General features: G+C 27.7%; 2 protein-coding genes across 5 annotated transcripts in view; one reads left to right on the forward strand and one right to left on the reverse strand.

Moving 5' to 3' along the window:
- Positions 1 to 18,202, forward strand: part of LOC139424981 (uncharacterized) — a 49,016-nt gene extending 30,814 nt beyond the window's left edge. The window contains exon 2 of the mRNA XM_071177475.1: positions 17,998 to 18,202. The gene's annotated coding sequence lies outside the window, so the exon portion shown is untranslated. The remainder of the gene's footprint in view (positions 1 to 17,997) is intronic.
- LOC107452552 (uncharacterized) overlaps positions 1 to 26,900 on the reverse strand; it is a 56,508-nt gene that overhangs the window by 17,123 nt on the left and 12,485 nt on the right. For 2 of the 4 annotated variants that reach the window (XM_071177476.1, XM_071177477.1), the window contains exons 2-3: positions 5,637 to 6,031; positions 97 to 262 (exon numbers count right to left, since the gene is read on the reverse strand). In XM_071177476.1, coding sequence (XP_071033577.1) covers positions 97 to 262; positions 5,637 to 5,682 — 212 coding nt within the window. In that variant the 5' untranslated portion in view covers positions 5,683 to 6,031. Of the gene's footprint in view, positions 1 to 96; positions 263 to 5,045; positions 5,239 to 5,636; positions 6,032 to 26,900 lie in introns of those variants that run through there. The other 2 variants (XM_043046752.2, XM_043046751.2) reach the window with 1 other exon arrangement.

Consider the following 26,900-nt stretch of genomic DNA (forward strand, 5'->3'; position numbering starts at 1 on the left):
TGAATTTATGAAGCTTGAAATATATATATATATATATATATATATATATTGTGGAACTTCTAAAGTTAAATTAGCGTAAATAAAAGCAAGTCATACCTAATTCCTGAACCTGAATGATGATCTCGTCTTGTGCAGCAGTACTTGTATGTGACCGTGCCACAACAATACACAACTTTACTATTACCCACACGTGGGCAGTTGAACCCTGTATTCCATTTTCCAAAAATGTCTGTGTAACCAGAGCAGAAATCTACTCCCAGCACTGCAAAATAATACAATTTTTCAGTGTATTGTCCTAATCACATAAAAGAAATTTATAAAACTTCCAAAATATATTTATATAAATTATGAAGGATCATTTACTTTTTAAATTATCTATAGGTTAATAAGTTATATGTTCTATACCAACTGCACTATTAAAAACATTTAGATTTTATCCCATGTCTCAAAAAAAACGAAACATCTAATTTAGAATTAATAGTGGACGCCTGTAAGCCGCATCTCACTTTCATTTTATTTATTAGGAAGAGGCACATTCATGCAGTACAAAGGAGAGATTCACAAGGAGATAAATTTTCTGATAAACTTATCTTACTGTATGGTAAGGATATTTTTAATAAAAAAACATGATTTTGGTTAATACAACTAAAATATGCGATATTTAATTCATTCATTTGGCAATTTTTCGGTTCATACGGTAACAGTTAACCGGAAACTCTGGTGTTCAAAATTATCGTTCTTCTTGCTACACATTTAGTAAAAATACTTTACTGAAAAGTAAATTTAAATGAATAAATCATTTTCATACCATGCTTTAAGATATCATGATAAAATCATCAAATTTTACCATATTTACTAATTTTTCAGGCATATTATAAAGCGATATTTTAATCTTAACGTTACCAAAATCATTACCAAAGCATTTTGGTTAAAATTACCGAGATTTTTGGCTTTTCCGTAGAGCCAGAAACATGGTAAATTTTACCATGTTTTGATAGTTCTGATCATATTTTTTTCTCAGTACGCGAAGAGTATAAAATAAACCTAATGCTTTAAAATCTTAGCCTAGGAACCATGGTGGGAGGTCTCGTGGTTTTCCTCACCATGTAACGCAAATGTGAGTCAATTCTATCAAAAAGTTCTCCAGGGGGGCTAGTTTTCCCCAATGCTTGTTTCAGGAGTTGCCTTTTCTTCTGGGTTGAGTTCAAAATTAGAAGGCATTGGAATTGAACATTGATAGTCGTAAGCGAAGAATTGGATTGGCTGTCCAGCACTGGTTGTAAAATAAAATAAAAAGAATATCCTTGCCTGAATGTCCATACTTAACGCAATATCAGAGTACTCAACCTCCTACTTGCAGACCAACAAGCAAGTTATGTCACATTTTTCTTCTTTTTTACTTAACATAACACCTATTCCCATAGAACGGTTGAAAGTACAAATAATGTAAATTATTAGTTGGTGTCTGTTTTATTATACCATGTTATACCTTAATTTTTTATTCTCTTAACTTAAATATATTCCCATTCAAGAGAAACAATGGTTGAGAACACAAATAATTTAAATCATGATTTGTTGTATGCTTTATTATACCGCATTATACTTCATTTGTCCTCTGCTTCCGTTATCATTAACTTAATCCCACACGAATGAAACAACGGTTGATGGCATAAATAATTTAAATTATACGTCATTGTCTACTTTATTATACCAAGTTATACCTTATTTTTTTCTCTTTCACCTAACTTGCCTATTCACCTACTAGAGAATACAATTGTTGAAAGCACAAATAATTTAAATAATAAGTTGCTACCGGCTTTATTGTATCAAATTATACCTCAATTTTCCCTGAACATAAACCTATATTCTCATACAACGGTTGAAAGCACAAATAATTTAAGTTATAAGTTGATGTCTGCTTTATTGAAACATCGTTCCAAAGTAACCCTTCGTTCTTAAAATAACACGCATTCGTTCATGAATAATAATTTCGTGCCAAAAATTATCCAGAACACTGTAAAATAAAATAAATAATAGGCGTAAATCAGTTGAATAATTTGTGCCTAACAATATTTCTCGATAACTTTTATCCACCATCTTTGAAACCAATAGCAAGGAAGACGGGAAAGGAAAAATTTAAAGGAAGTTTGATTCCTTTATGTAACTTTTTGATTTGTCAACCAATCACCTTTCTCTTCTTTCTGGCAATTAAACAAGTTTTGACGGTTTCCATCGTCCCTTCCTCAATAGTGCGTTTTTCTTTTTACTTTTCTTAAATACACATTTGCTTGACCCTAATTCGCGCAAAGATGCTAGTAGGATTTCTTTAAAACTAATCAATACGAAATATCCTGTTTGTTGGTGATTTGATATATAACTAATTACAATTTCTGAAAGTATTTAAAAATTTACTGTAACCATAACAATTTAACTATATTATCTTTATTGTATTTATTTTTAGAAAAGTTTCACATTTTTTCACAAAGTTTTTTACAGCGTTCATTTTAAAAAAATTGTTAAATTAATCGCTTATTTAACTTGAGTTAATACTTAACTGATTAATCTCTAAACTAACTTTCCAAACTATTTTGAGTGAAAATTATTACTACGCGCACATACTAGCTATTGTTTTAAATTAACTATGAGGTTGAATTAATTACTTAAAAAAACGAGATTCAAAATTAAATTTTCGGTTTTCCCTTTCTAATCAATAAACTTCCTATTTTCACAAAAATATTCACATATTAATATAGTTTAATATTTTTAGCCTCTTACTAGTATTATTTTAAGTGAATAATACTTTAAACATAATATTAATAATATTTAAACCAATAACATGTTCCATATAAGTTTTTATAAGATATACATTTTAGTCTGAAAATTGTATTTTATTTTTATATCTTGCAAGCAAAAGTATGGGATAAGAAAATAATCCTCAATAAATGAGGTAAAATAATCTTTGAGGTTATACCATAATCCTCACAAAGGAAACAAAGATATTTCGTCGAAAATAAGATGAAACTCTATAAGGATTTGAAGAACAGCCGCCCATTGTTTGTTTTATTTCGATGTTAAATTTAAAAAGTAAAAAACAATGCTAAATTATGTATTTACAGCAGGGAATTTTCAGCATTATCTAAGAAAATGTAAAAGGCATTTGGAAAAAATAAGTAACTCAGTATTTTATTATGTAAATAAAATTAGACGTTTATTTCAAAACAATATATTTTATGAAATATTCTCTGGAGTAATTTCGAAATAAATACTATTATAAAATTTAAACTTCATATACGTAAGAATAAAATTTTAAAAAATGCGAATTCAACAACTCAAAATAAAAGTAGGCGGAAGGCATTTAAAAATATGCTTTTTAAAATCCATGGAATGAAATAATTTAATTTAATGTAACAGGAATATTACATATCATTTGAATGATACAGATTTCTGATGTCTACATCATTCTAATGACTTGGAATGTCACCACATTGTTATTTCTTATTATAAAATGAAAGGAGGAAGCTAAGGTAAAATTGTCTACAACTACATAGTCACAATCTATAGCTTCATTTATTATTGGCTTCATAAATGCAGCTGTAATTGAATAAAAATACATCTGCACAGATGCATTATTTCTTTCATATTTTCAACTACATGCAAGGAAAATCAACTGCAATAATGAACAATGGCTGAAACTATTGACAAAGGTAACGTGTATGGAACGGCAGTGATATTTTTTATTTAAAAAAAAGCATGGATCTCACTAGAGCATAATTAAACATTTTTTTAAAAAAAAATTCCTTAAAAATTTTAACATTTATAAAAAACTTATATTAAATAAAGAAATAGAGGGAAACTGAAATTAAAGACCAATTTTATTCATAGATTAAAAGCAGAACCTATTTTAAGAAAAAGTATAAAGTTAAATTAAACAAATTATGTCAAGAATATTTTTGCAACACACCAGTTTCACTTATAAAGCCTGGTCAAAACCTCAATAAAAAGCAAAAACAAGGAAACAAAACTCAAAATATTTGTTACACGTGTTTTATGAATATTACTTTTTCAGCGAAGTCAAAATATTTTTACCAAATGTTTAAAATAAACTGTCAATTTGCTTACACAATATGTTTATAACGCATGGGTGAAGAAATTTTGTAACGAACTGACAAACAATTTAGTCTCATTTAATATTTCTGCAAAATAGTATACAAATGAGATTTTTTAATCTCGATATATAATCAGTCTCGAAGCATAATCAATCTCGATACATAGTCAATCTCGATATATCAATAATCGTATAATAATGTAGAGCCGTAATCTTCCTTAACCTTGATAAGCAAATTGATTGCATTGATACAGTGAGAAACAAATTATGGTCTAAACTAACAGAATACGCTAAAATTTACCGTAGTTCTAGATCTAATAGAAACACCAAAAAATTCCGTAATGTTTATCAAATCAATGTGGCAAAGAATTTCATAAAAAATTAACAATAAAATGCGATTTTATCCCGTTAGACAAAATTTGCGAAATATGGTAATATTTGATAACTGTAGCATGATACGTTAGAGCATAGCATAAAAACTAGTTCAGTTAAATTTACCTTTCAGTTTTGTAATTTTTACTGAATGTGGTAATAAGAACTACAATTCTGAAAACTAGAATTTCTGGAAACCAGAAATTTTGGTTTCTGATTCTGGTAATCAAAAAACTAATTCTGATTCTGGTAATCAGAATTTCTGGTAAACCGATACCATATCAGCGGAAAAGTACGAAATGAATGGTTTAAGTACCGTGTATTGTGTTCTCATTCACCAAAATTATGGATTTTTTACTAGAATCGACATTAGGATAGAATACGGTTGTAATTTTACTCGAATTTCTTCTCCGTATATTGCTTCACTTTAATATCATAGTGCGTAAGCAATTGATTCAAGGTGATTAAAAATGTAAAACACTATTCAAGTAAGAAAAGCAAAGATTGATGTCATTTAGTTTCATTTTTAAAAAAAACAATAAAAAGTTGTAAATTTATGAAAACCTACCTTCATGATCATGACTTGATAGCTCTTTAACATCGATATCACCCATTATTTATGCAATGAGAACTAATCCTTCTAATCAGTAAAACTCTGCAATTGTATTTATTTTCATTTTTTCATTGCCTTATGCATTGATATTTCACAAGATATAGAAACATTTTTTTCATTCTCCATTCCTTAAAATAAATATTTGAAAACTTTGTAATGAATTTTGGGTTCTTATTTTAAAACTCTAGAAAAAAAGTATATTTTTANAATTTTGGTTTCTGATTCTGGTAATCAGAATTTCTGGTAAACCGATACCATATCAGCGGAAAGGTACGAAATGAATGGTTTAAGTACCGTGTATTGTGTTCTCATTCACCAAAATTATGGATTTTTTACTAGAATCGACATTAGGATAGAATACGGTTGTAATTTTACTCGAATTTCTTCTCCGTATATTGCTTCACTTTAATATCATAGTGCGTAAGCAATTGATTCAAGGTGATTAAAAATGTAAAACACTATTCAAGTAAGAAAAGCAAAGATTGATGTCATTTAGTTTCATTTAAAAAAAAAACAATAAAAAGTTGTAAATTCATGAAAACCTACCTTCATGATCATGACTTGATAGCTCTTTAACATCGATATCACCCATTATTTATGCAATGAGAACTAATCTTTCTAACCAGTAAAACTCTGCAATTGTATTTATTTTCATTTCTTCATTGCCTTATGCATTGATATTTCACAAGATATAGAAACATTTTTTTCATTCTCTATTCCTTAAAATAAATATTTTGAAAACTTTGTAATGAATTTTGGGTTCTTATTTTAAAACTCTAGAATAAAAAGTATATTTTGAATTTAAATTTCAAACGTTATAAATTATTTAAACCTTAAAAACAGAAATTCTTGCTTTTTGAAATTCTTGTAAAACATAAAATAATATCTCTTTTTGCAATTTTCTTTTTTATTCCTTCCTTCTTTATTGAAAACAGTAGCATCTGAAAAGAAAAAAAACACTAATTAAATATAAATGAGAACTAAATATTTAGCATGAATCTTAATTGTAAGTAACATTTAAAAAACATTATTTTTTTAATAAAAATAACATTTAACACTTAAAACGCATGATTGATAACGCATTATAAATATTAATATTGATACATAAGATTTCTATTTTGTTTTTTTTATTACAGATGCTGCTAGTCAATTTTACCTGAAATTAAAAATATTATAACAATGCTGCAAAAATTGAATTTCAGAAGAAACATTTCTTTGCGCTTTTATTTGTTATTTATACAAAATATTAAAATATTCCAAAATGTCGTTTGATAAATGTACTAATAAATGAATTATCAAAGTTCATAATGAAATTAATTTAATCCTTTTAAGTATAGCTTTACAAATTGTTTATGATTAATAAAAAATGTCTTTTAACATTAAATAAAGTCACACTACTTTACTTTTTTACTGTCAAAATATTCCTTTCCAACAGCAAAAGTTACTGTAAAAACAAATAGTCAGTTTTCTTGTAAATACGTAGCTTTTGAAAAATATGCAAAAAATTCACGAGCAAATATTATTATAGGTCGTAACCCTAATGAGCTTAAATTATTTGTTGTTATTAGACTAGAACGTCATTCTCAAATATTTGCAATTTATTTGAAAGTTAGTTACTACTCTAGAATACGTTACATAAACAAAAGTAAAGTTAAAACTGAATGAAAACATTTTTATCATCTACGTTTAAAAATTATTACAATCTAGTTAATAAAATTGATCAATTTTTAAAATATTACAAAACATTTTGTTTTCCATTTTAATAACTTTTTAAACCAAGTTAAATTTTAAACCAATTACTTGAACTAATTTAACCGAAACGAAATTGAACTATTAAGTACATTGTTAAAATACATTAACATTTAAAATAAAATGGATTCTTATTTATAAAATGCAAATCTAAGCTTAAAATATAGAATATGGTTTTTATGTATTTTAATGTGAGCGAAAATAATGCATTTCACTAAGTTTATTTCCTTTTTTACAACTATCCTTTTTTTACGATTTTATAAATATGAGAGAAAAGAATTTTTTTATCTTTTTACGCCATAGAATCATAAATTTAAAATAGATGTGTTTACACTTCCTAGTATATATTTGCTTATTCCAAAAAGAGATTCAATTTACAGTCAGAAATAACTTAAAAAACTAAATCTATTCGTGTTCGTAGTTTTCTCAGTTTCATTCCTTTTGAAAAATATTTAAGATTTCGATATGTACTTTTTATTCCCAAAAGTGTAGTAAAAATATTTTTGGAAATCGGATGGTGCGAAGTTTCTGATATAAAACCTTACACGATGGAGAAAAATAAATGATTCGTATTTTCCCGCTTTCCCATTTTACGAAACGGAAATATGATTCAATGATTTATCCTTTATTTTTTTTTATAGCCTTTGCTTTTAAAATTCACTTTGAACAAACAATTCAGTTTAATTTTGTTTTAAGTATTTCATGATTAAATCAAGTAAAAGCGATTTTTTTTTTGTATCAGTTAACGAATATTTATTTTCTTGATCTTTTAAATTATACATCCAATTTAACAATAAATAAATCTCATTTACTTAAATAAAAAAAAATTTTTACCTTCAGAACAATTATACTAAATTATAAAATAGCACATGGAGGAAAAAAATCTGTGGTAAAATTACGGTATTGGATGGTAATGACATGGCTGGAATATAAAACCAAAACTCTGGTTATGAAAGCAAAAAATTCGATATTTATAAACTACCTATTCATTTGGTAATTTTTCCGGTTATATGGTAATAGTTTGCCGTAATTTCTAGTTTTCAAAATTAGAGTTCTTATTACTTCACTTTTAATAACAAAATACAAAGCTTAAAAGTAAATGTAACTGAATAAAGGGTTTTCTACCTTACTCTAAGCTGTCATGATAAAATTACCAAATTTTACCACGTTTACCAAATTTTTTCACATATTAAAACACTATATTTTACGTTTTTTACCAAACCCATTACCAAAGTGAGTAAGTTAAAATTATTGGACTTTTTAGGGTTCCTCTACAGCCTGAAACATGGTAAATTTTACTATATTCGGGTAGTTTGATTTTTTTCTCTCATTGCAGAATTATGGATGACGTAATTTCAAAGTATAGAAGTTGTGTTAAAAAAGAGTAACTTAAAATCTTCATCAGTTAGATATTCTTTCCTTAACACTAGGTTGCCTAAAGAAAATCTTTTTGACAGCTTTTAAACTGCTTTTTTCATTTGCAAAAAATATACAAATAATAATGCATAAATTAATATTTTCTTTCCAAGTGAAGTAAATTTTTTTATTGTTAATATTTTCTAATAACTTGTTATATAAATGTAAATAATATTAAAAATATTAAAAATTAATTAAGCAAAATTTATTTACACATTAGTTTCTTTCAAAATGCAGTCATTTTGACTGCTTTTGGGCAATATAGGTATATACTAAGTTTCAGTCTTTCTAGTATTAATATTATTGTAATATTTTATATAATAAATTTTCAATAGATTTTAATCTGATTTTAAAATCAAAAGGAGGTTTTGGTTCGTTTTATCCTCATTTATAATTAATTTTTTGAAATGAAAATTTTTATAAATAGTTATTAAAACACATAGTTTCGATTTTATTAATAATTATTAAGACTTACTTTAAAATATTTTAAACATCGTCTTAAATTATTAAACATCGTAATTATATAAAACAGTTAAATCTCTAAACTTTTTAATTTAAATAGTTGAAATATAAAATTGTTTACGAACTGGACTTGGTAGATAGGGTGGAAGTAAGTGCGCTCGTAAATGCTGTTGTAAAAGTCAGCGAAGGGAATTGATGATCATTTATTACCTACCTACATGTATTTATTCGAAAAGAGAGCTAAGCAGCACTTCTAGTTTATTTAGAGCTCACAGATATTGCGATTCTTGTCTAGTACTTGACTTTCCTCATAACGGGCGAAAAGGGAACAATATTTTGTTTCCTAAGGACTCTAGATTTACCTTAGGCATTGAAGATACCTTTCTCACTATTAGATTTTGTATATATTATAAGGCTGAAGTTATTATAGTAATAAATGTCTCCTGCACAAATGATTAGTTGATTTTTCTGGATTTCCCTTTAAAAATCAAATATTGTATGCAATTGTTCAGGATCAAATATTGTATGTAATTGGGTCAAAATATTAAAATAAGAATCCCGAACAATGAAATAATTTCTTCTAAAAAATTTTTATTAAGTCTATGACTTTAGACTAAACCTTAGAGCATCAGAAAAGTATTGAATGATTGTGTTTGTAAAATTTTAACGCATGGATGTTCGATAGCTTCAGCAGTTTTAAGGCATAGTCGTAGAAGTTATTGTTAAATATAAAGTATACTTCATATTATAATTCAAAACAAATGTTAGACGTAAGACAAAATTAGTGAGATACTTAAATCAGAATCGTACAGTGCATAAAAATTTTGAAAAAATGAACTCTCTGAAAAAAATTTTATCTAATAAATGAAATTTCTCGCAAAGAAACTGAATCTTAATAGCTCTAAAGTCTTATCTTAAATATGTTAATTAATTACGTAGGTAGTTTTAAATGAAAAAATACAAAATTTAGTTGAAATCAGTGGATTTTTGTGTTATCCAATTTTAAAAAAAGTCGTATACTTAAAATTTGATTTCTGGAGAACTGATCAACCTACTTCAGTCTTTTTTTTATTATTTTTCTTTTGAATTACACGCTTTTGAAATAAAACAAAAATCGCGACTACCACCTCCATATTTTCAGGATAAAAAATTATAATCCGTCAAAAAAAGTGTGTTTACTCAGAAAAAATATGTGTTCGTAACATAAAATATCATTTGCACTAATTTAAGGCATATCTCATTATCTAAGGTAATGCATATTCATATACAGCTGCATATTTAAAGTTAGGCCCTCTAAACATTAAAATTAAGTGTAAACACAATAATTGGGTCAAAAGTTATTCAGGGTGTTCACTCTTTATAATAATTCTGCGCACTATACATCTGTGTTCAAAGAAAATAACCCAATTTAAAAATATGCCCACTACAGAAATTAATTTTATACGTACCTAGTGATAAAGCTGAGACAAAAATGTAAATTCGAGTACTTATTTAAAATATATTCCATAAAGTTTATGATAGTTTCAGTTTCTAAGAGTTATGTTATGACAATACAATTCAAACTTAAAAAATATTTTATAGTTTAACGTCTTTTTTTCTAATAAAAAAATGTAATTATGATATTCGTCTACCCATGCCTACTATTTGCTAGAAGAAGTTTTCACTTTCTTCAATGACAAAAATTATATTAAAAAAGATTTTATATAAAATCTTATTATCGAAGAAATGTTTCAAAATAAAGAGAAGAAAATAAACTCATCCATAGTATGTAACAGGAAATAATTATCATAATGACTTTCATTTTAAGTCTTTTTTTTTAAAGTTTCATTCATTAGTTTTATTATGGAAATTTATTTTATCCCGACTAAGAAAATGCGGGAATTTTTTTGACACATTTCGGCAGAATTCCATGAATTGTCTTTGTAAAGGAAAAATTTGCAAAAAATGTCTTATAAACTGAGTCAAAAAATATCTCACTATTTAATGAATATTAATTAGAATTAAACAAGAGAAGGTCACATCTGATTAATTAATTAGGTATCTTTCTTAAATCAGATAAAGGTTGTCACTATCAAAAATATTTTTTTCAAAAAAACTCTATTTGATTTTTTTAATAAAATTATCTTTCTATTGAATACATTAAATATTCTTTTTGTTCTGAAAGAGGAAATTTTTTACTAATCTTTTCATTTCTCTATTTTTTTCAAAAAATTTTTAAAAAATGCTAACATTAATATTAATAACGATAAGATGAAGGAAGATAATTCCTAATTTCAAGTATATGGTTTCGTATTCATTTCCATCGTACAGAACAACAATCCTTTATTTAATTTGTTGCTTGGGTATTTTCTTAACTTTTTTGACGCGGAATACGCATTACTGTTAAACATTATTAAATAAATGTGTCTGTTAGCTCTAGGATCCACGATTGCTCGCTGACTTGTCATGGTGAAAAAACTGTGGTTCAATCCTCGGAAGCGATTTGAAGTCCCTATAGCTTCAGATCGACCAGCTTGTCTGGGACGTAAAAGAGGCCTGTGCGCAGTGGTAAACTTATTGCCACAATATTGTTCTTTTGTAAAGAAACTGTAAAACCTGAGCCTCCATCACTTCTTGGCTCACAACGGGCTGTTGTGTGAATGCTTCACTTAGTTAAATCTACGTTTAAATTTAAAATTTCTAAAATGTTTCGTACATGTACTTTAAAGAAATCCTTTTTCAGTTGAAATAAATTATTTACATTTTTTAGACATTTATTTGTGACAGATTAGTTAAAAAAAAGTTCAAAGTGCATGGATTTTTTTCAAAAATAATAAACATTATCTTTGAGTCAATACATTTTTAGACGTAATAATAAAGCAGTATTTTGGTCCTGAAAATATGTAATATTTATAGTTTTACGGTTGTCATGCATACTTTAACTGTTGAATGGGTCACTGAATTCATTGAATCACGTTGTTAACATTATTTGGAATCAGAGATTTGATAAAGTAATTTAGTTATAGTTAACTATAATCAATAATATTGAAAAAATAATTTCAAACTAATTGATTAAAATTAACTAACTAAAATGTATTTATAGTGCAATTGAAATCAACCAATTTGAATCGCTTATGGGAATTATTATTTGTTCCTACCTTCTGAACAAGTTTGTTAGATATTGCTTTAAGAATTTATTTTGTCTAAATTAAAAACTTGAAACTTCAATCAGTGATATAAATCCCTGCTTCAAATCATTAAAATTATTCGCTTGACCGAAGCATAATTTTTGCTACTGATTCATTTCAGATTATTCAAATCTGATATGATTTGAAACAAAAAACTCTGATCTAAATAGATTGATTAGAATGCTTTTTTGAACTAGTTGTTTTGATTCTTTGATTTACCTGGAGTCTTCAAAATAGTTCAAAATTAGAGTCGGGAAAAGTATAGGTTGCACACTTGGCAATTTTTTTCTCGAATTTCGCTATCTTCTTCTAAATTTGAAGATTCATGCTTGCAGTTTAGTTTTTAATTATTATTCTAATTCCATAAGTTATAAATTGTAAATAATTTTATTGTTATCCAAACTATGCAAAATAGGAATAATTAATTAAAATTAGGAAATCTATAAATATCAAAAGTATCTTCCTTGCTATATTTACATTTATGTTTCGTTTTTCCCCCAGCCGAAAGAAACAAAACTACGCTGAAAAACTATAACTCATATTACTCATCTGCTGATTCAGCTCTTTAAATGAACATTTTAGTTTTGTTCAGTTGTACAATAAATAATTATAAAATAATACTATAAATAATTTCCTGACGAGAAACATACGTTTTATCAAAAAGTTACTATCTATCATAAATATAATACTTTAAATAACTTGATAAAATTATCATAATATAGCATTCACAAATAACATAAATAGGATAATGCTAAAGAATCATGAAATATATAGTTCTTTAGCAATATGTTTGGAAATTAATAGATACTTTGAACAATTGAGATAAAAGACAATCAAGAGTCAAAGATCAAAAAAGAGATAAAGAGAGAGTTCTGATAAAAATAAGATGAAGAGAATTCACACCAATAATTTTGAGATACCGCCAATTAATAATGCGTTGTCGATGACTCCATGTTAAATTTACGAAAAATACTTTATTCCGCGTCGTTTCGGTACATTTTGGCACATAACTAAGCAGAAAATGTCATTCGTTTGCCGCAACCTTCAAAATTTAACTTAGAATTTACATGCTTCGTATTCTATTTAAAAATTAAAATTTTATGATTCAGATTTTATCCGGTACAGTATCTAATTCAAAATAAAAATACAAAATATATGCCTTGTATACATAATCTACAAACAAATTAAAAGTATTTTAATTCCGTTTGGCAAAATGTTCAAAAAAATTGGTATTTTATTTCGGTTCTAACTTAAACTATAGTGGGAAGAGTGAAATAAGCTAATTTATTACCTAGACCTACTTTTAAAAGAAAAATCCACTTTATTCTGCTTTTAAAAAGGAAAAATGAATTCAAAATCTCTGTACTTGTCTTTTGAACTATATTAGCCGCATTTCACTTAAAGTAGATATTATTTTTTAAAACAACTATATTTTTTAATTTACAGAAATATTTCAATCTACCTATAAACCTAAAGTTCTAAAACAGAGTTTATCAAAAAATTCCTTTTGAATAATTAAAAAGAATACATCTGGGCCATTTTTATGTATTTGGTGGATTTGATAAAAATGTCTTTTTCTCTTCCTTCAGAGAAATAATAAACTTTGAACACTGCGAAACATTTTATTTAATAACTCAAAGTGAATTTCTGACATTATAATATGAACGATTGCGTGTTGTTTGCAGTAGCGCCTGCTTCATAATCTGATTTTTAAGTTTACATTTATTTATTTTTCTTCTATTAAATTCTCCGCAATTCAAATTGCTTTTTAAAATTGAAATGCTTTTTCTGAAATGAAATAAATTCCAAGAGAGCTTAAGATGGAATAAAACAGTTTTACAACAGATTAAAATTCCAAAATGATTCCTACGAGAACTGTTTTGATTAAAATTCTGTTAACCAAAATTTTTATTTTTCTGAATCATTAATTATTTTTTATTGCATTTCTCAGTCATGCAATAATAAAATTTAAAAGCGTAAAAAGTACTTCAGATTCTTTACAGAGAGAAATTTAAATTTAGAATTAATAGTTTTAACCCGAACAAGGCATTTTTTAATGTAATTATTAATCGAAATATTTTTTTAAGATTCACTTATTAATTAATTATTTTATGAACAAATTAATATAATATTAATTTAATGAAGTCTATGGATAAATCATTTTTTTTTTATTTTGTAGAATGTCACATATTTAATGAAATAATTTTAATGTTTTATTCAAAACTTTATTTCTCAGTATAAAGAAATTCTCATTTCAGCTCAACTAGATGCCTTAAATAACATCCTCATAGGTAAATCATGTCGACTAGCCTGTGTAGAAGTCAGGGAACTAGCCTTGCATCAGAAAGGTTCTGAGTTCGAATCCCGGGTAAAGCATGGATGTTCTTTCCTACTCTGTAACTATCTGTCCTTTCTGTGGGAGCAACGTTGGCCCACCTTATATGGTGACTCTGAAAGAGTGGTCAACAAATATGCCCTTCAGATGCCCAGGTGGCCATTGGGAAGAAAAGGTAAATCATGGCATTTGTAGATTTAAAAGCTAATCAGGATCAACACACACGCGTGATGTCGCTTACAAGTACCCAATTAAATCTTATTTAAATCATATAACCACTTCACGTCTTAGAGTTGCAAGTACCAAATGCAAAATATTTCTATTTTCAACCTAGTATGCTTTTACTTTTTTTTGCCATTAAAAACTTTTCAAATCCCTTTTCGTTTTCACTTTAAAAGCTTTGATTACCATTTCAACTTTCTAAACAACTTACATTGTTTCGAAGCTAAAATTTTAAATTAATTTAAATATTATCCTCTACACAAATACTCATTCAATAAATGTGTTTCAAATCTATGAGCAAAAAAATCCCTCCACAAGTTTTTTTGTCTTTAAATAATTTTTTTTGCCTCGTAATTTTTAGGGTATTAAATCTAAGAGCACTAAAACAGGTTTATACTAATTCATCAAATGATTCATATTATTTTTTATTAGACAGTCTGATTTTGATACGTTTTTTAAAACTTTCAAACTAGTAATCTGTAAATTTATTATTTTTAAAAACTATAATTTACCATGACGAAAAACTTTTTACATCTTTTAAATTTTGAAGTCTTTATGAAGTCCTTAGTAAATGAAATTCAATATTTTGAATATTGCATCTTCAAAAAATACATAATGATAGTATAAGAGTCGAATACTTTTTTCACAAATGCTTAGGTATTTATTTTTTAATGAAAATTTTAAAATGCAAGACATGCCAGAAATCCTTTAAATCTTTCAGAAACTCGTACAAAATTTCAAAGATTTCGAAATTTTGCATTCTCCTATCTTCGTTTTATATAATCTATATGTCTTTTATTAAAATAGTTGCAATTTAACTTTATTTTTATTTTTTATTAGTTAATTTAAACAATTACTGAAATTTTCAGAGTTGTCCTATTCATTTTTTACCCTATTTAATAAATTATCCATATGCAATATAAGTACTTATTTCACATGAAGCATATTTACATGAATTTATGTTAATTAACTGTGAGTTTTTTCGTGTAAAGCAACTTTCTTAAGCGTACCATAAGATATATATAATATCCTTCAAGAATGCTATTAAACATTACATTTTAAAATATTCACGAAACATAGATGTCTAAACATACGGGTAAAAAATTTTAATTCGCACGAACTTTTTATCAATACAATATTGAAAATATTTGAATATTGTAACGGAAAAAATAACATTTTTATGATAGAATTTGTGATTCCAAATTTGAATAATAAATGAATATTTTAAAAATAATGTGTATGAAATTGCTTTTGCATAAACCAGTGGTTGCGTTCAAATTTTTCTTTAATTATTACTGAGGAATACATTTTTATTTGTTTTCTGTTTGATACAATACCTAATCTTGGATATATTCACGTCACTGATTTCAAATCTGAAATTGGCTTATCTCTCCAAGCTATCGATATTTTAAATAACATTTTTAGTCCATTTTTTGTCAAAATTTACGAGTTTAAAAACGTTTTATATAGCACATGAAGTTGCATAAATGTTGCGACAAACTTCTAGTGGATTTAGTACACATCATCAGGATTAAAATAGCATAGTAATTCATATCTGAAAATGTCTTCATACGCCACTAGGGGTGTTTTCCGATTACGAATTGTTTCTTTTGTCAAGCTAGTTAACTGCTTCTTCTGAACAGCTCATAATGCGGAAGTAACCCTATATATAGGGTCAGATCATATAGGGAGGCAACATCGACATTTACAGGCATGAGATATTATGCAGTTTTGATCCTGAGGATTTGCCCTAACTTTCCTAGAATTTTGTCGCAACATTTACGTTATCCTCTGTTATATATAAAATTTTTAAATGTGCGCATTTCGACTAAAAATAGACTAAAAATGTCATTTTAAAAAAATCTGTAGCTTTAAAGTCAAAACTAATTTCAGATTTGAAATTCCCACACACAAATTAGAGAAGATCAATTATTTGCCTAAATGCAACAAAAAAATGGTTCCCCAATGTAATCAATGATATATAGTTTTTTTTTTCAATACAGTGTTATCGCGTGTCAAAGTTAGTCCTATAATTCTCATAAAAATAGTTAATAATTTATTATGAAACTCTGCCACGAAATGGTACCTTTTATTCTTCGCGATCATTTTCGAAAAGTAAAGTTTGAAGATAGCTCGAAGAACAATTCTGAAACTTTAAAAATATCTTTGAGATCTTCTGTGTCTCCTCCCACTTCAATTTGCGTTAGTATAGATTTCCAATAACTTTTATTCACAGCACGAAGTATCTAGAAATTCAATAATCTGGAAGAGACTTCCTCGGATGTACAACTACGAAAAGTCACAAATACCTCCCTCCATTAAATTTTCCCGATGAAAGAAAGAAAATATTAGAGGTTAGCGCGAAACGACTTTTTGTTCTTTGCTGTTATCAACAAAATGATCTTCTTTTTTTTTACCTCTTCGATATTAGAAAAAGAAATAAAAAAATGAGAATGGTTTGGAATATTTTGAAATATGAACTGTGGAACAAAATGAGTATTCATTGACGATAAATGGAGTATGGAATTTTTAGTTTTAGATGCAGTGACGAGAATAAAATTCGATTTTATGTTTTAATGATAAATTGTCTTTGCGGTCTTGATAATGGGTTTTTCCGACTGGAAGAAATTATTAGATTTTAATAAAGCATCTACATTCGATGTGAACAATTTCAATGCAATAACTTTTGGTATTGGGCAGTTTTAAATAAATTAAATTCAGTTTTACCACGAATGTTACTTGTAGGTTTTTAAACTACTCACCAAATCGTCTACATTTTTATATTTGATGGAGTATTTAGAAATATTCATTTTTATAGGTATTTGCAAATAACAAAATATAGCATTATTGGTTATAATGAAACATTGAAACGAGAGAATTTTAAAAAGAAATTGATAAGTCAGTTTGAAGCTGTTTCATCAACCGCTCACTTTTTTGCCACAGAAGTAGAAATTATAAGATTTTAACAAAGTCTCCTTTAAAAACTTACGTAATAACAGATTTAAAAAAATAATCCATTGAAGCTTTATTATTAGTTATTTTGCCAGTTTTTCTGTTTTTTTTAAGAAATACACCCTAAAAAGTCTTAAAAAGATTTTTCATTTTTTTACTCGATCGTACATTAAAAGATACGCATTTTCGTGAATATTTGCAAATAATTGAATATAGCTTTATATGAAACTATTCCAAAATTTAATACAACTACCATTTTTAAAAGAAAATGAAGAAAAAAACGTCAGGTTTATTGAAATTTTATATATTTTGCGATTCGTCAAAATTGAGCAAAATTACGTTGCATGCATGCTATAACGTAGAGCCCCGAAAAACGGGACAAAATGCTTGACCATGGTTGAGTGATGCGTGCTCAGAAGGAGCAGGATAGGGGGGGGGAGGGAGTTACTCTTTATAAGTGTGCTTGAATATCGACTTTTTTTATTATACACGTTTTGGGAGCCGGGGTATCCTGGTTGGTAGGGCAATGGACCCATGTCCAAGAGGTCATGGGTTCGATCCCCGCCGGCCGAGTGGTGTAATCATGGGTTCAATCCCCGTGTAGTAAATTCTGACTGATGCAAGTTAAATCTGTCGAGTCACAAAATCCTCTATGGTCCCATAATAATTCATACCTATGGAGATGCAGATCCTGGCGTTTTCTTGTCTTCTGGATTGGTTCAACATAGCAAGACTACGGTGTTGAACATTGGTAGTCGTAAGCCCAAAATTGAGTCAGCTCTTCAACGATAGTTACAAAATAAAATAAAAGATACACGTTTTGAGTCGTGGTGGTTCAGGGGATAGAGTGTTCGCCTTAACATAATGGGAAACCGGGTTCGAATCCCAGCGATGTCTGACCAATATGATTTCCACACTCAGCTCGGTTGATAAGAATTCCACAGACATTCTGGAAGAGAGAAGACTAAATTGATCCATGCTGATCCCCAGCACGGATCAATTTAGTAGTCTGATGTTATGAACATAAACTGCGCAGTGGAGTAAATGAGAAAGATGTCACTATGTTCGGACTACTAAGCTGCGCAGTGGGGAGGAATATGAAAGATATCGTCGTTTGGACTACTAAAGGATCAAATTGCTTGCTTATGATAACCCGTGCAGAGTTTCTCTTTTAGGAAGTATTGACTCGGCTCGCACCGACCACAGTGCTGACGAAAAATATCCTCAGTGGTAAACGTTTTGTTGGTTAGAGTCCCCTTGCAGTCAGGCTAATCTTGGGAGGTTTTCATTGTTTTTCTTTCCATGTAACGGAAATTCTAATTAGTTCCATCAAAAAGTCTTCCATGAAAGCAAATTTCTCCCAATACTTGATCTAGGAGTTCCCTTGTCCTTAAGGTTTGGTTCAAAATGACAAGGCTATGCAGTTGAACATCGTTAGTCATAAACTCAAAATTGAATCAGCTGTTCAACGATGGTGTCAAAATAAAATAAAATATGCCCCTTTGGCTTCCATTGGTTTTGTTTGCGTCCAGTTGTAGCTCACAGTCAAAGTGGTTTTACTTAAGTGGGACACAGAGTAGTAGTAATTTAATCAGATATTGAGTTTATATTTTTGTAGCTTGAAGATATTTAGTTTCATAGAGGCTTTTATTTCCAGTAAATTATAACTGGATGTAGTTATAATAACATTTATAAAGGAAAAAAAATCGAAAAAACAATAACGAACAGTTCCGAAAAAATACTTCCTAGTGGTTTTGCTTTATCAATCCTACTCTTCTGTGGCCATAGAAACAAGACTATAATTTCAATTTACAAATCGTGAAATTTGAAATTTGTTTTCGCAATACAAAGTTTTATCACTAGAAATGGTGGGTATTGAACCATAATAACTTTTAAATTTGTCGTGGCCTTATACATGGTGTCATGATGAACCATGTTACTATGCAAACTAAACCATCTTAAATATAGTTACATTAATCAACTTAAACAAAAATAATTTCAATTTAATACTTAATTAAAATTGCAGCAAATATGCATGCTGTTATGGTTCAAGGTAGCAATATTATAATTCAACATTGAACTGATTCTTGAGAGTAGGTGATTTAAAAAACATCCGGCAGCTAATACTTAGAAAATGTTCACTTTTCAAACATGAAATACGTTGCCTTTTAAGTAAAAAAATTCCATATTTTAAATTTTTTCTGGATTTTGGATTTTATATATTTTCAGCAGAATTTATAATATTTATAATTAATTTAAAAGTTCCGCAGACAATAGTGTATATATATTTGAATCCTGTTAATAAGGATAGCAAATTTATAATGAAAAATAAATCAACTTAAATTCTAAACATATATTTAGGAAAACGTGCATAATATAAATTTCCACAGAGCACATTTGACATAAACAGAACATTTTACAAAGTACTCATTTATTATTCAAACTTCATTTTATCTATTAATTCGAAACGTTATTAAGCTTTAATTTTTGCAATAACAAAATATTTACGAAAGGAAATGTCAATTAGAATCTAGTTCGTTTGATTGCACTGAATAAACTAAACTTAACTCAGACAGTATATTTTTTTCTTCCAAATATACCTAATTTACGAACTCCGACAGCTTGGAAGAAATGTTACAGACAATATAATACCTTAACATATACAATACTACTTTTCAGCGCTACGTGCCCGGACTCAGCAATTGTGCTTCTGTCCGAGCGCTTAGATGTTCGATAAATTAACTTCTAAGGCCCTGCAAATTATTCTGACGGTGTTCCCGGAGCTGTAGGATTGTATCGGATCACGTATTATACAGCTTAAGCAACTACGGTGGGAGGAAGAAATAGGAGAGGTCGTAAATTTTTATCGTAAACGTAAGTCATTTCAAGAATAAGAAGATGAGTGCAAAGAAGAGTTCTGAACTTACGACTCTTTTGGGAAAACGAAGGCTGTACGCTATGCATTTTCCTTAACTAAAATCAGTTTTTTTTATCAAAGAAAAGAAGTCGAATTTAAAGAAGTAAAATTAGAATTCATGGAAGTAAAATTATAATTTTAAAAAATATAAGCAGTGTGTTAGTATTTTTTTTTCTTTCGACAGTTCGATAAAGAAAAATATTTGCCGAAGTTATTATTCACTTTAAGTTTGAAATCAATTTGACTTCTTTTTAAAAAATATTGATGTTGAAAAATTTTTAAGATAAGACCTTGATGAATTTAACTTTTTCGTAGCTGTTTTTTTTTTCGAAACTACGCGTCTTGATAGCATTATCATATAAATACAAGCCCAACCAACTAAGTATACCCTTTTGTCATTTTTCCTTTTTTTAGCATCAGAACTTATACACCCTTCATAAGACCTTGATAATATAGATCTTCATAGAACTTTATGGACCTTCTTAAGATAAGATCTTAATGAATTTAACTTTTTCGTGGCTGTTCTTTTTCCAAAACTACGTGTCTTAATAGCATTATCATATAAATACAAGTTCCACCAACTCAGTATACCCTTTTGTCATTTTTCCTTTTTTAGCATCAGAACTTATACACCCTTCATAAGGCCTTGATAATATAGACCTTCATAGAATTCATAGAACTTTATAGACCTTCTTAAGATAAGACCTTGATAAATTTAACTTTTTCGTAGCTGTTTTTTTCCCCGAAACTACGCGTCTTGGTAGCATTATCATATAAATACAAGCCCCACCATCTTATTATACTCTTTTATCATTCTTCCTTTTTTTAACACCAGAACTTATACACCCTTCATAATTTCGCTTTATTTTGTTACGTTACTTTAAAAACGTTTGGGGCTACACGGTCTGAAATCTGAGGGGGGTTCAGAATTTATATATTAATCATCCGCATCGTCCAGTAGAACAAAGAAACACGTCAGACAGATCGCAGAGTACATACTGCGTACGTGGTTCAAAGAGTTTCTAATGATAATTAAGATTAATTAATCCCACTCCTCTGCGTACCGAATTCTCTAACAAAGAAACTGAAAAACCTGTGGTTCCAACACCATCTTGAACCTAATGCATGGGATCCATGTTTTTGTAAGAAGCTTCAAATAGCTGGGTAACTGTCTTCCTAAATGTCTCACTGAAGCTTGCGCAGCGAAGGCTGGTTATTCTGGCTTTTCACAGGTTTGTACACATTCCAGACACATTAATGTGTCTGGAATGTATATAAACGTGTAATTATAATAAAATTTCTAATTTAAGAATTTGCATCTTCATTAGAATTCTAAATTTTATAGCATAGTGAACTGTTAAAGAGCATTTAAAAGTCAGAAATAAGTTAAATTATCCTAATAAATTTTAAATGTATCTGTATGTTTTAATGTCCTGGATATGTAGGATTTTTGGAACTATTTCTTACGTTGAAGTTCTCTTCTTTTTTGAAGAAACAATTTTTACAAAAAAATAATAATTTCCCTCAATACTTTATCCCTTATAATATTTTATTGTATGAAAATTGGTATAAAAGACTTTAGTATTAATTATATGTACATTGTAAATAATACCGGACTGAAATACGGTAAAAGGTTCTGTCATCTTACGGAGTGCATCATCCGGAAATTTCATTTTACATTAAGATTCATTTTTCCCGTAAAATTTTAAACAGTCATTTTTATATTAATTTTTATTCAATTTGAGTGATTCAATGATTTTGTAATTAATATTACCGTAATTTTTATGGTTTGACGGTAAGTTTTACTGTAAACCATTAAGCATCAAAGAATTATACAGAAACATCTAAAATTTACCATGATAATTTAACTTATTAGTTTTTACATCAGATTTTTTTTCAATCAAATTTTAAAGTAAAAATGGATTTTAAGTTAAAAAAAGTACCGCACCCTACTTATGTTCAATTTAATCTATTTTCAATTTATCTTAAAAAAATAATTTGTGTGAAATATATATTGAATGCATAATTTGTGATACTTTTATGCTCAAAATATAATTTGTGTGGAATTTAAGTCAAAATCCATAATCTAAAAATTTATATTTTTGCCGTAAGATACTATACCGTTATTTTTACACTAATATTTATTTAGAGAAATTCAGCGATTTTATGGTAATTATTACCGTAATTTTAACGTTAACTTTATGCGGAAATTTTTACAGTGTAGAGTAATGAGAATTCTTAATTCAAGAAGCAAAAACGCATTTCTGTAACTCAACAAATATTAATAAAGATTAATTACTAAAAATTAACTATTAAAACATTAATAAAAATTAATTAATAAAACATAATAAATTAATAAATAATTGAAATAATTAATAAAATTGATAAAAATTTAAAATAAATAATTACTAAAATTAGTAATTAAAAATTATTCAATAAAAATTAATAATATTTATTATTAAAATATTTAACAATAAATTTTTAACTTATAATTAAAAATTAACATTTTTATTAGTTAGTATCACGCTCAGAAACCAAATTTACTTACAATTCAAACAAAATATTTTCAGTTTTAAATATCTGGCATGGAATTCATTAGGATTAACATGAAAATAATGCATTATTTTAATTTAAACATCAGTATATTAATTAAAAACAAAAAAAAAATCTTTTTCTTTTAATTTTATCTTTATATGTACCATTAGATGAAATTTTATGTCTTGTAATAAAGTGTACTACAACATTCTTTTTTAATAAAAAGAAAAAAACTGAATTCTTTCATTAATGTTCTAGACTTCTTTATTCTCCTCGCGTGAGTTCCGATAACCAAAATTTTTGCCCAGGCGGTATTCCATTCAAGACATTAACTAAAGAATGCAATTAAGTTTCCGAGATAATTGTCTACTTCGATACTTTTAATTACACCTTTTCTGAGGTACATTGCTCCACCAAATCCAATTATACACTTATAATCTTAGAAAATTTTACTTAAAATCCAAGACAGCTAATTTGATGGTCGAGAAATTCTTGGCATGATTTTGAAAATTCTTTCTCTCGCTTATAGTAAATATTTGAGATGGGTTTAGTTTTATTTTATAATACCAATGTGGGGTATGACTAAATTACTATATACGACTAAATTAGTTTTGTTTCAACATATTAGGTAGTAAAATTGTATAATATTTATCATGCGGCTATAGATATAGTTTTTTTTAACTTGAGTCGTTTAAAGAAGACGATGAATTGGTAATGGAGCTTGATGTAATTCAAGCTAAGAATTAGCAGAAACAAAAATTAATATAACCATTTACGAAAAAAAATTAAAAATAGTTTTTAAAAATAGTAAACAGCTTTGTCCAGAATATATATGGTCTCTAAAATATATAAGTTAAAAATTAAAAACCATTATAAAATTCAAACTTGTACATATTTTTATTATTTCTTTAACTAACTTATACACGTTTTAAAACAAACTTGGATGTAACTTGTATTAAATATTCTGAAAAACGTTAAAAATACATTATAATTTTTTTTAATAAATTCTTCCTGTAAGAGAGCATATATTAACACATGTGGGATGAAGAATTGAGGAGATTTAAAATTAAACATAAGTAAACATTGGCATTAGTCATAAACAAGCACATATTTTCGGTGAGCTAGTGTGTGTAGACACACGATGGTGGCTATAGTGTAGACGCATTCTCACTGACCCATAAATTTCAATGTAACAAATATTAATTGGTTACAAATGTAACAAGTTTGATGCATTTTATTTTGTAATGAAAATAATTTTGTTGGATGATAAACCTTTAGAATTAGAGTATTTAATATTAAATGAGCATTTTAGCACAAAACTTTTAATTCACTCTCTAAATGCTTTAAAAGAATTAAAAGCAGGTGCTTAATCAAGTTTGCTAAAAAATATAATTCAATATTGATAAATAAAAGAAGAATTTTTTCCATATATTAAACTAAAACATAATATCAGTGAGCGTCTCTCCCTTCTTCTCTTTTGCATGTTCTTTTCATAGCTCCAGTAAGAAAGATTTCGCTATACCATGTACTCTGTCTGTTGTCCGTTCGGACCATTCGTGCTAAAACTACGGTTATTAAAATTGATTCGACTTAAAAGTGATTCATTGCTTTCATATAAAACAAATTGAATAATGATTTTCAAATGCATTGATTTGCGTTTGAAATGCATTTCTTAGTGTAGTGAAAAGCTCAATTAGAATTTCTATTTTAAATTTATTGTAATACCTTTCTTTGTCGCCTGGACAGGACTTTTCTCTTGGCAACGAATGTATATTCTTTGTATTTATGTGTTTGTTTTTGTTCCCAATAAAGTTTGTTTTCGATTTTTAAAAAAAATATTAAAATATGTCAATATTTATTCTCAAGGAAGGTTTCGATTGAAATTGATTTCATTTTGGATTTATATATATAATAGAACTCCGCTTTCAAATTTGCCCATTTCGTACGTTATCCTGCTTCCTACGTCATTGTCTACTGATCCGTGACCGATAATGTTAAATTATCCCGGATTTTACGTTAGTCTTCTTTTAAAAAAAATCCCAATTCATGCTTTTTTCCAACAGATAAAAATCATTTTTCTCTACAAAGATCGCGCAAACTTTCTGAGATTCTTCTGCTTCTCTGGCATTTTTTCTATTCTAAACTATTGTCCTTCTATGAGACGAGAAATCCCCTTAGAGTCAAAATCAGAAGGGGGTGGGATGGGCAATGCATAGGACGTTAAACAAGGTGGACAAGAATGGTTAAAGGAAGTATGGGAATTTTTTCCAGAGAACTTCAACCCTTGAATCTTGGAATAACCCAATCATTTACAGAGGGTTGCACTAGACAACTAGGCAATCATTTATTTTTCTTGATTCCGGTGACATGCAAAATGCTTCTAAAGCAAATATAAATGTTCTGGAAGCTCTGAATTTGAATTCCACAGTGTTGGGTTTTGTTGACTAAAATACATTACAAATTGGTTTAATTAAGTTTCTCGGGGTTAATTGCTTCTCTGTATCCAACGGGAACATTGACTCTTCGGAATAAAATTGCGTGGCTGAAATTCTTCCAAAGTGAATGGCGCGTATGTTGACTGCAACTCACATCGCACAACTTTTCAGTTACTTCTGATTTAAGGCCTTCTCCCGATGATAGTAATGAAAACTATGAATATGAGCAAAAAATATCGGAGGATTAACTAAAAACTCATCAAGAATTTGAAAACATAAAAACTCTACAACATTTGCGAACGTAAACCAAAAAGCATTTTTGAAAACAATAGTCAGTGTTGCGAGAAATATTTGATTCTAAAAGCAAAGATTACACATTTTTCAGTAGTTTATTGATGTATGCGCGTGTCTTTCGATTTTTGAAAAATATGCAATGATTTTTTTTATCCCGAATTTACGTTATTCCAGTTCGTGCGCTTTTTGTCCGACGGAAAAGGTAAAATCGGGATTCGACTGTATATCTAATATTACTACTAATAAATTTTAATAAATTACTTATTAAATTATCGAGCTTCTTCACACTAGTCCCAAAGCTTGTCCATATTAACCCCAAGTGTGGGGAAAAACAGCCTTTTTTTCAATAAAAAAAAAATATTACGAAAAAACTAAACAAATGCTTTATTCCACATATCAGAATGCAGGTAATTGTTCAAATTGTTAAAAATATATACTTCAATTTCTATTAAACATGCTGCATCCGGTGACAATATTGTAAATATTTCAATGGTGCCTTTGATGTATAATAAATCAAATTAGCAACTTCGTCGAAATTAAACTGTACACTTGTTTGTTATTACTAATCATGCGAGTCAATGAATTTCATTTGTAATGTTATTTTCAAGAAATGGACTAAACTGTTATAAACTTACTTAAGTTTAAAAAAAATACGCAAATCTAAAACAGTAAAAAATATATTTTAAAGCTAAGCAAATTTTAAAGGGTATTTTTCAAATTAAACGGAAGCAAAGAAAGCCAACTATTTTATGAATTTAAGAAATAACAAAAATTAGCGGAGGTCTCTATTTTTTGATGATTCGTAGGCTTGTACCATACTTAGATAACCGAAAAGTACCCTTTAATAAAATAATTTAGATTCAATAGAGCTCTACGAGAAATAAAAGAGAGTATAATAAAGCAGGGTTCGTGATTTTTTTGATTGTTTTAAAAAAAATCAAAAGAATCAGATTTTTTTGATTTAAATCGGATTATTTTGATTTAAATCAGATTTTTTTGATTTTTATTCAAATACGCTGTAAGAACTTTAATTTATGATTAAAAAAAATTATAAATGTTTAATCAAATTAACTTAATATTAAAACTATATTGTAACAATATTTTAGAAGCTCTAACTAAAATAATTTTTCATTATAATACATGGCTTTGAATGCATAGCAACCATTTTGAAACAAATGCATGATTAAAATTTAAAGACTAGATGAAATAGAGAATTTAAAGAATACTTCAGGGGTCTGTCTGGGTTTTTCTGAGAGGTACCTATTTTGTGAAAATTAAAAATTATATTAAAAAATCAACACAAATATAGTAAAAATATGGATTTAT

This window comes from Parasteatoda tepidariorum, chromosome 2, assembly GCF_043381705.1.
Source record: "Parasteatoda tepidariorum isolate YZ-2023 chromosome 2, CAS_Ptep_4.0, whole genome shotgun sequence".
Taxonomy (NCBI): domain Eukaryota; kingdom Metazoa; phylum Arthropoda; class Arachnida; order Araneae; family Theridiidae; genus Parasteatoda; species Parasteatoda tepidariorum.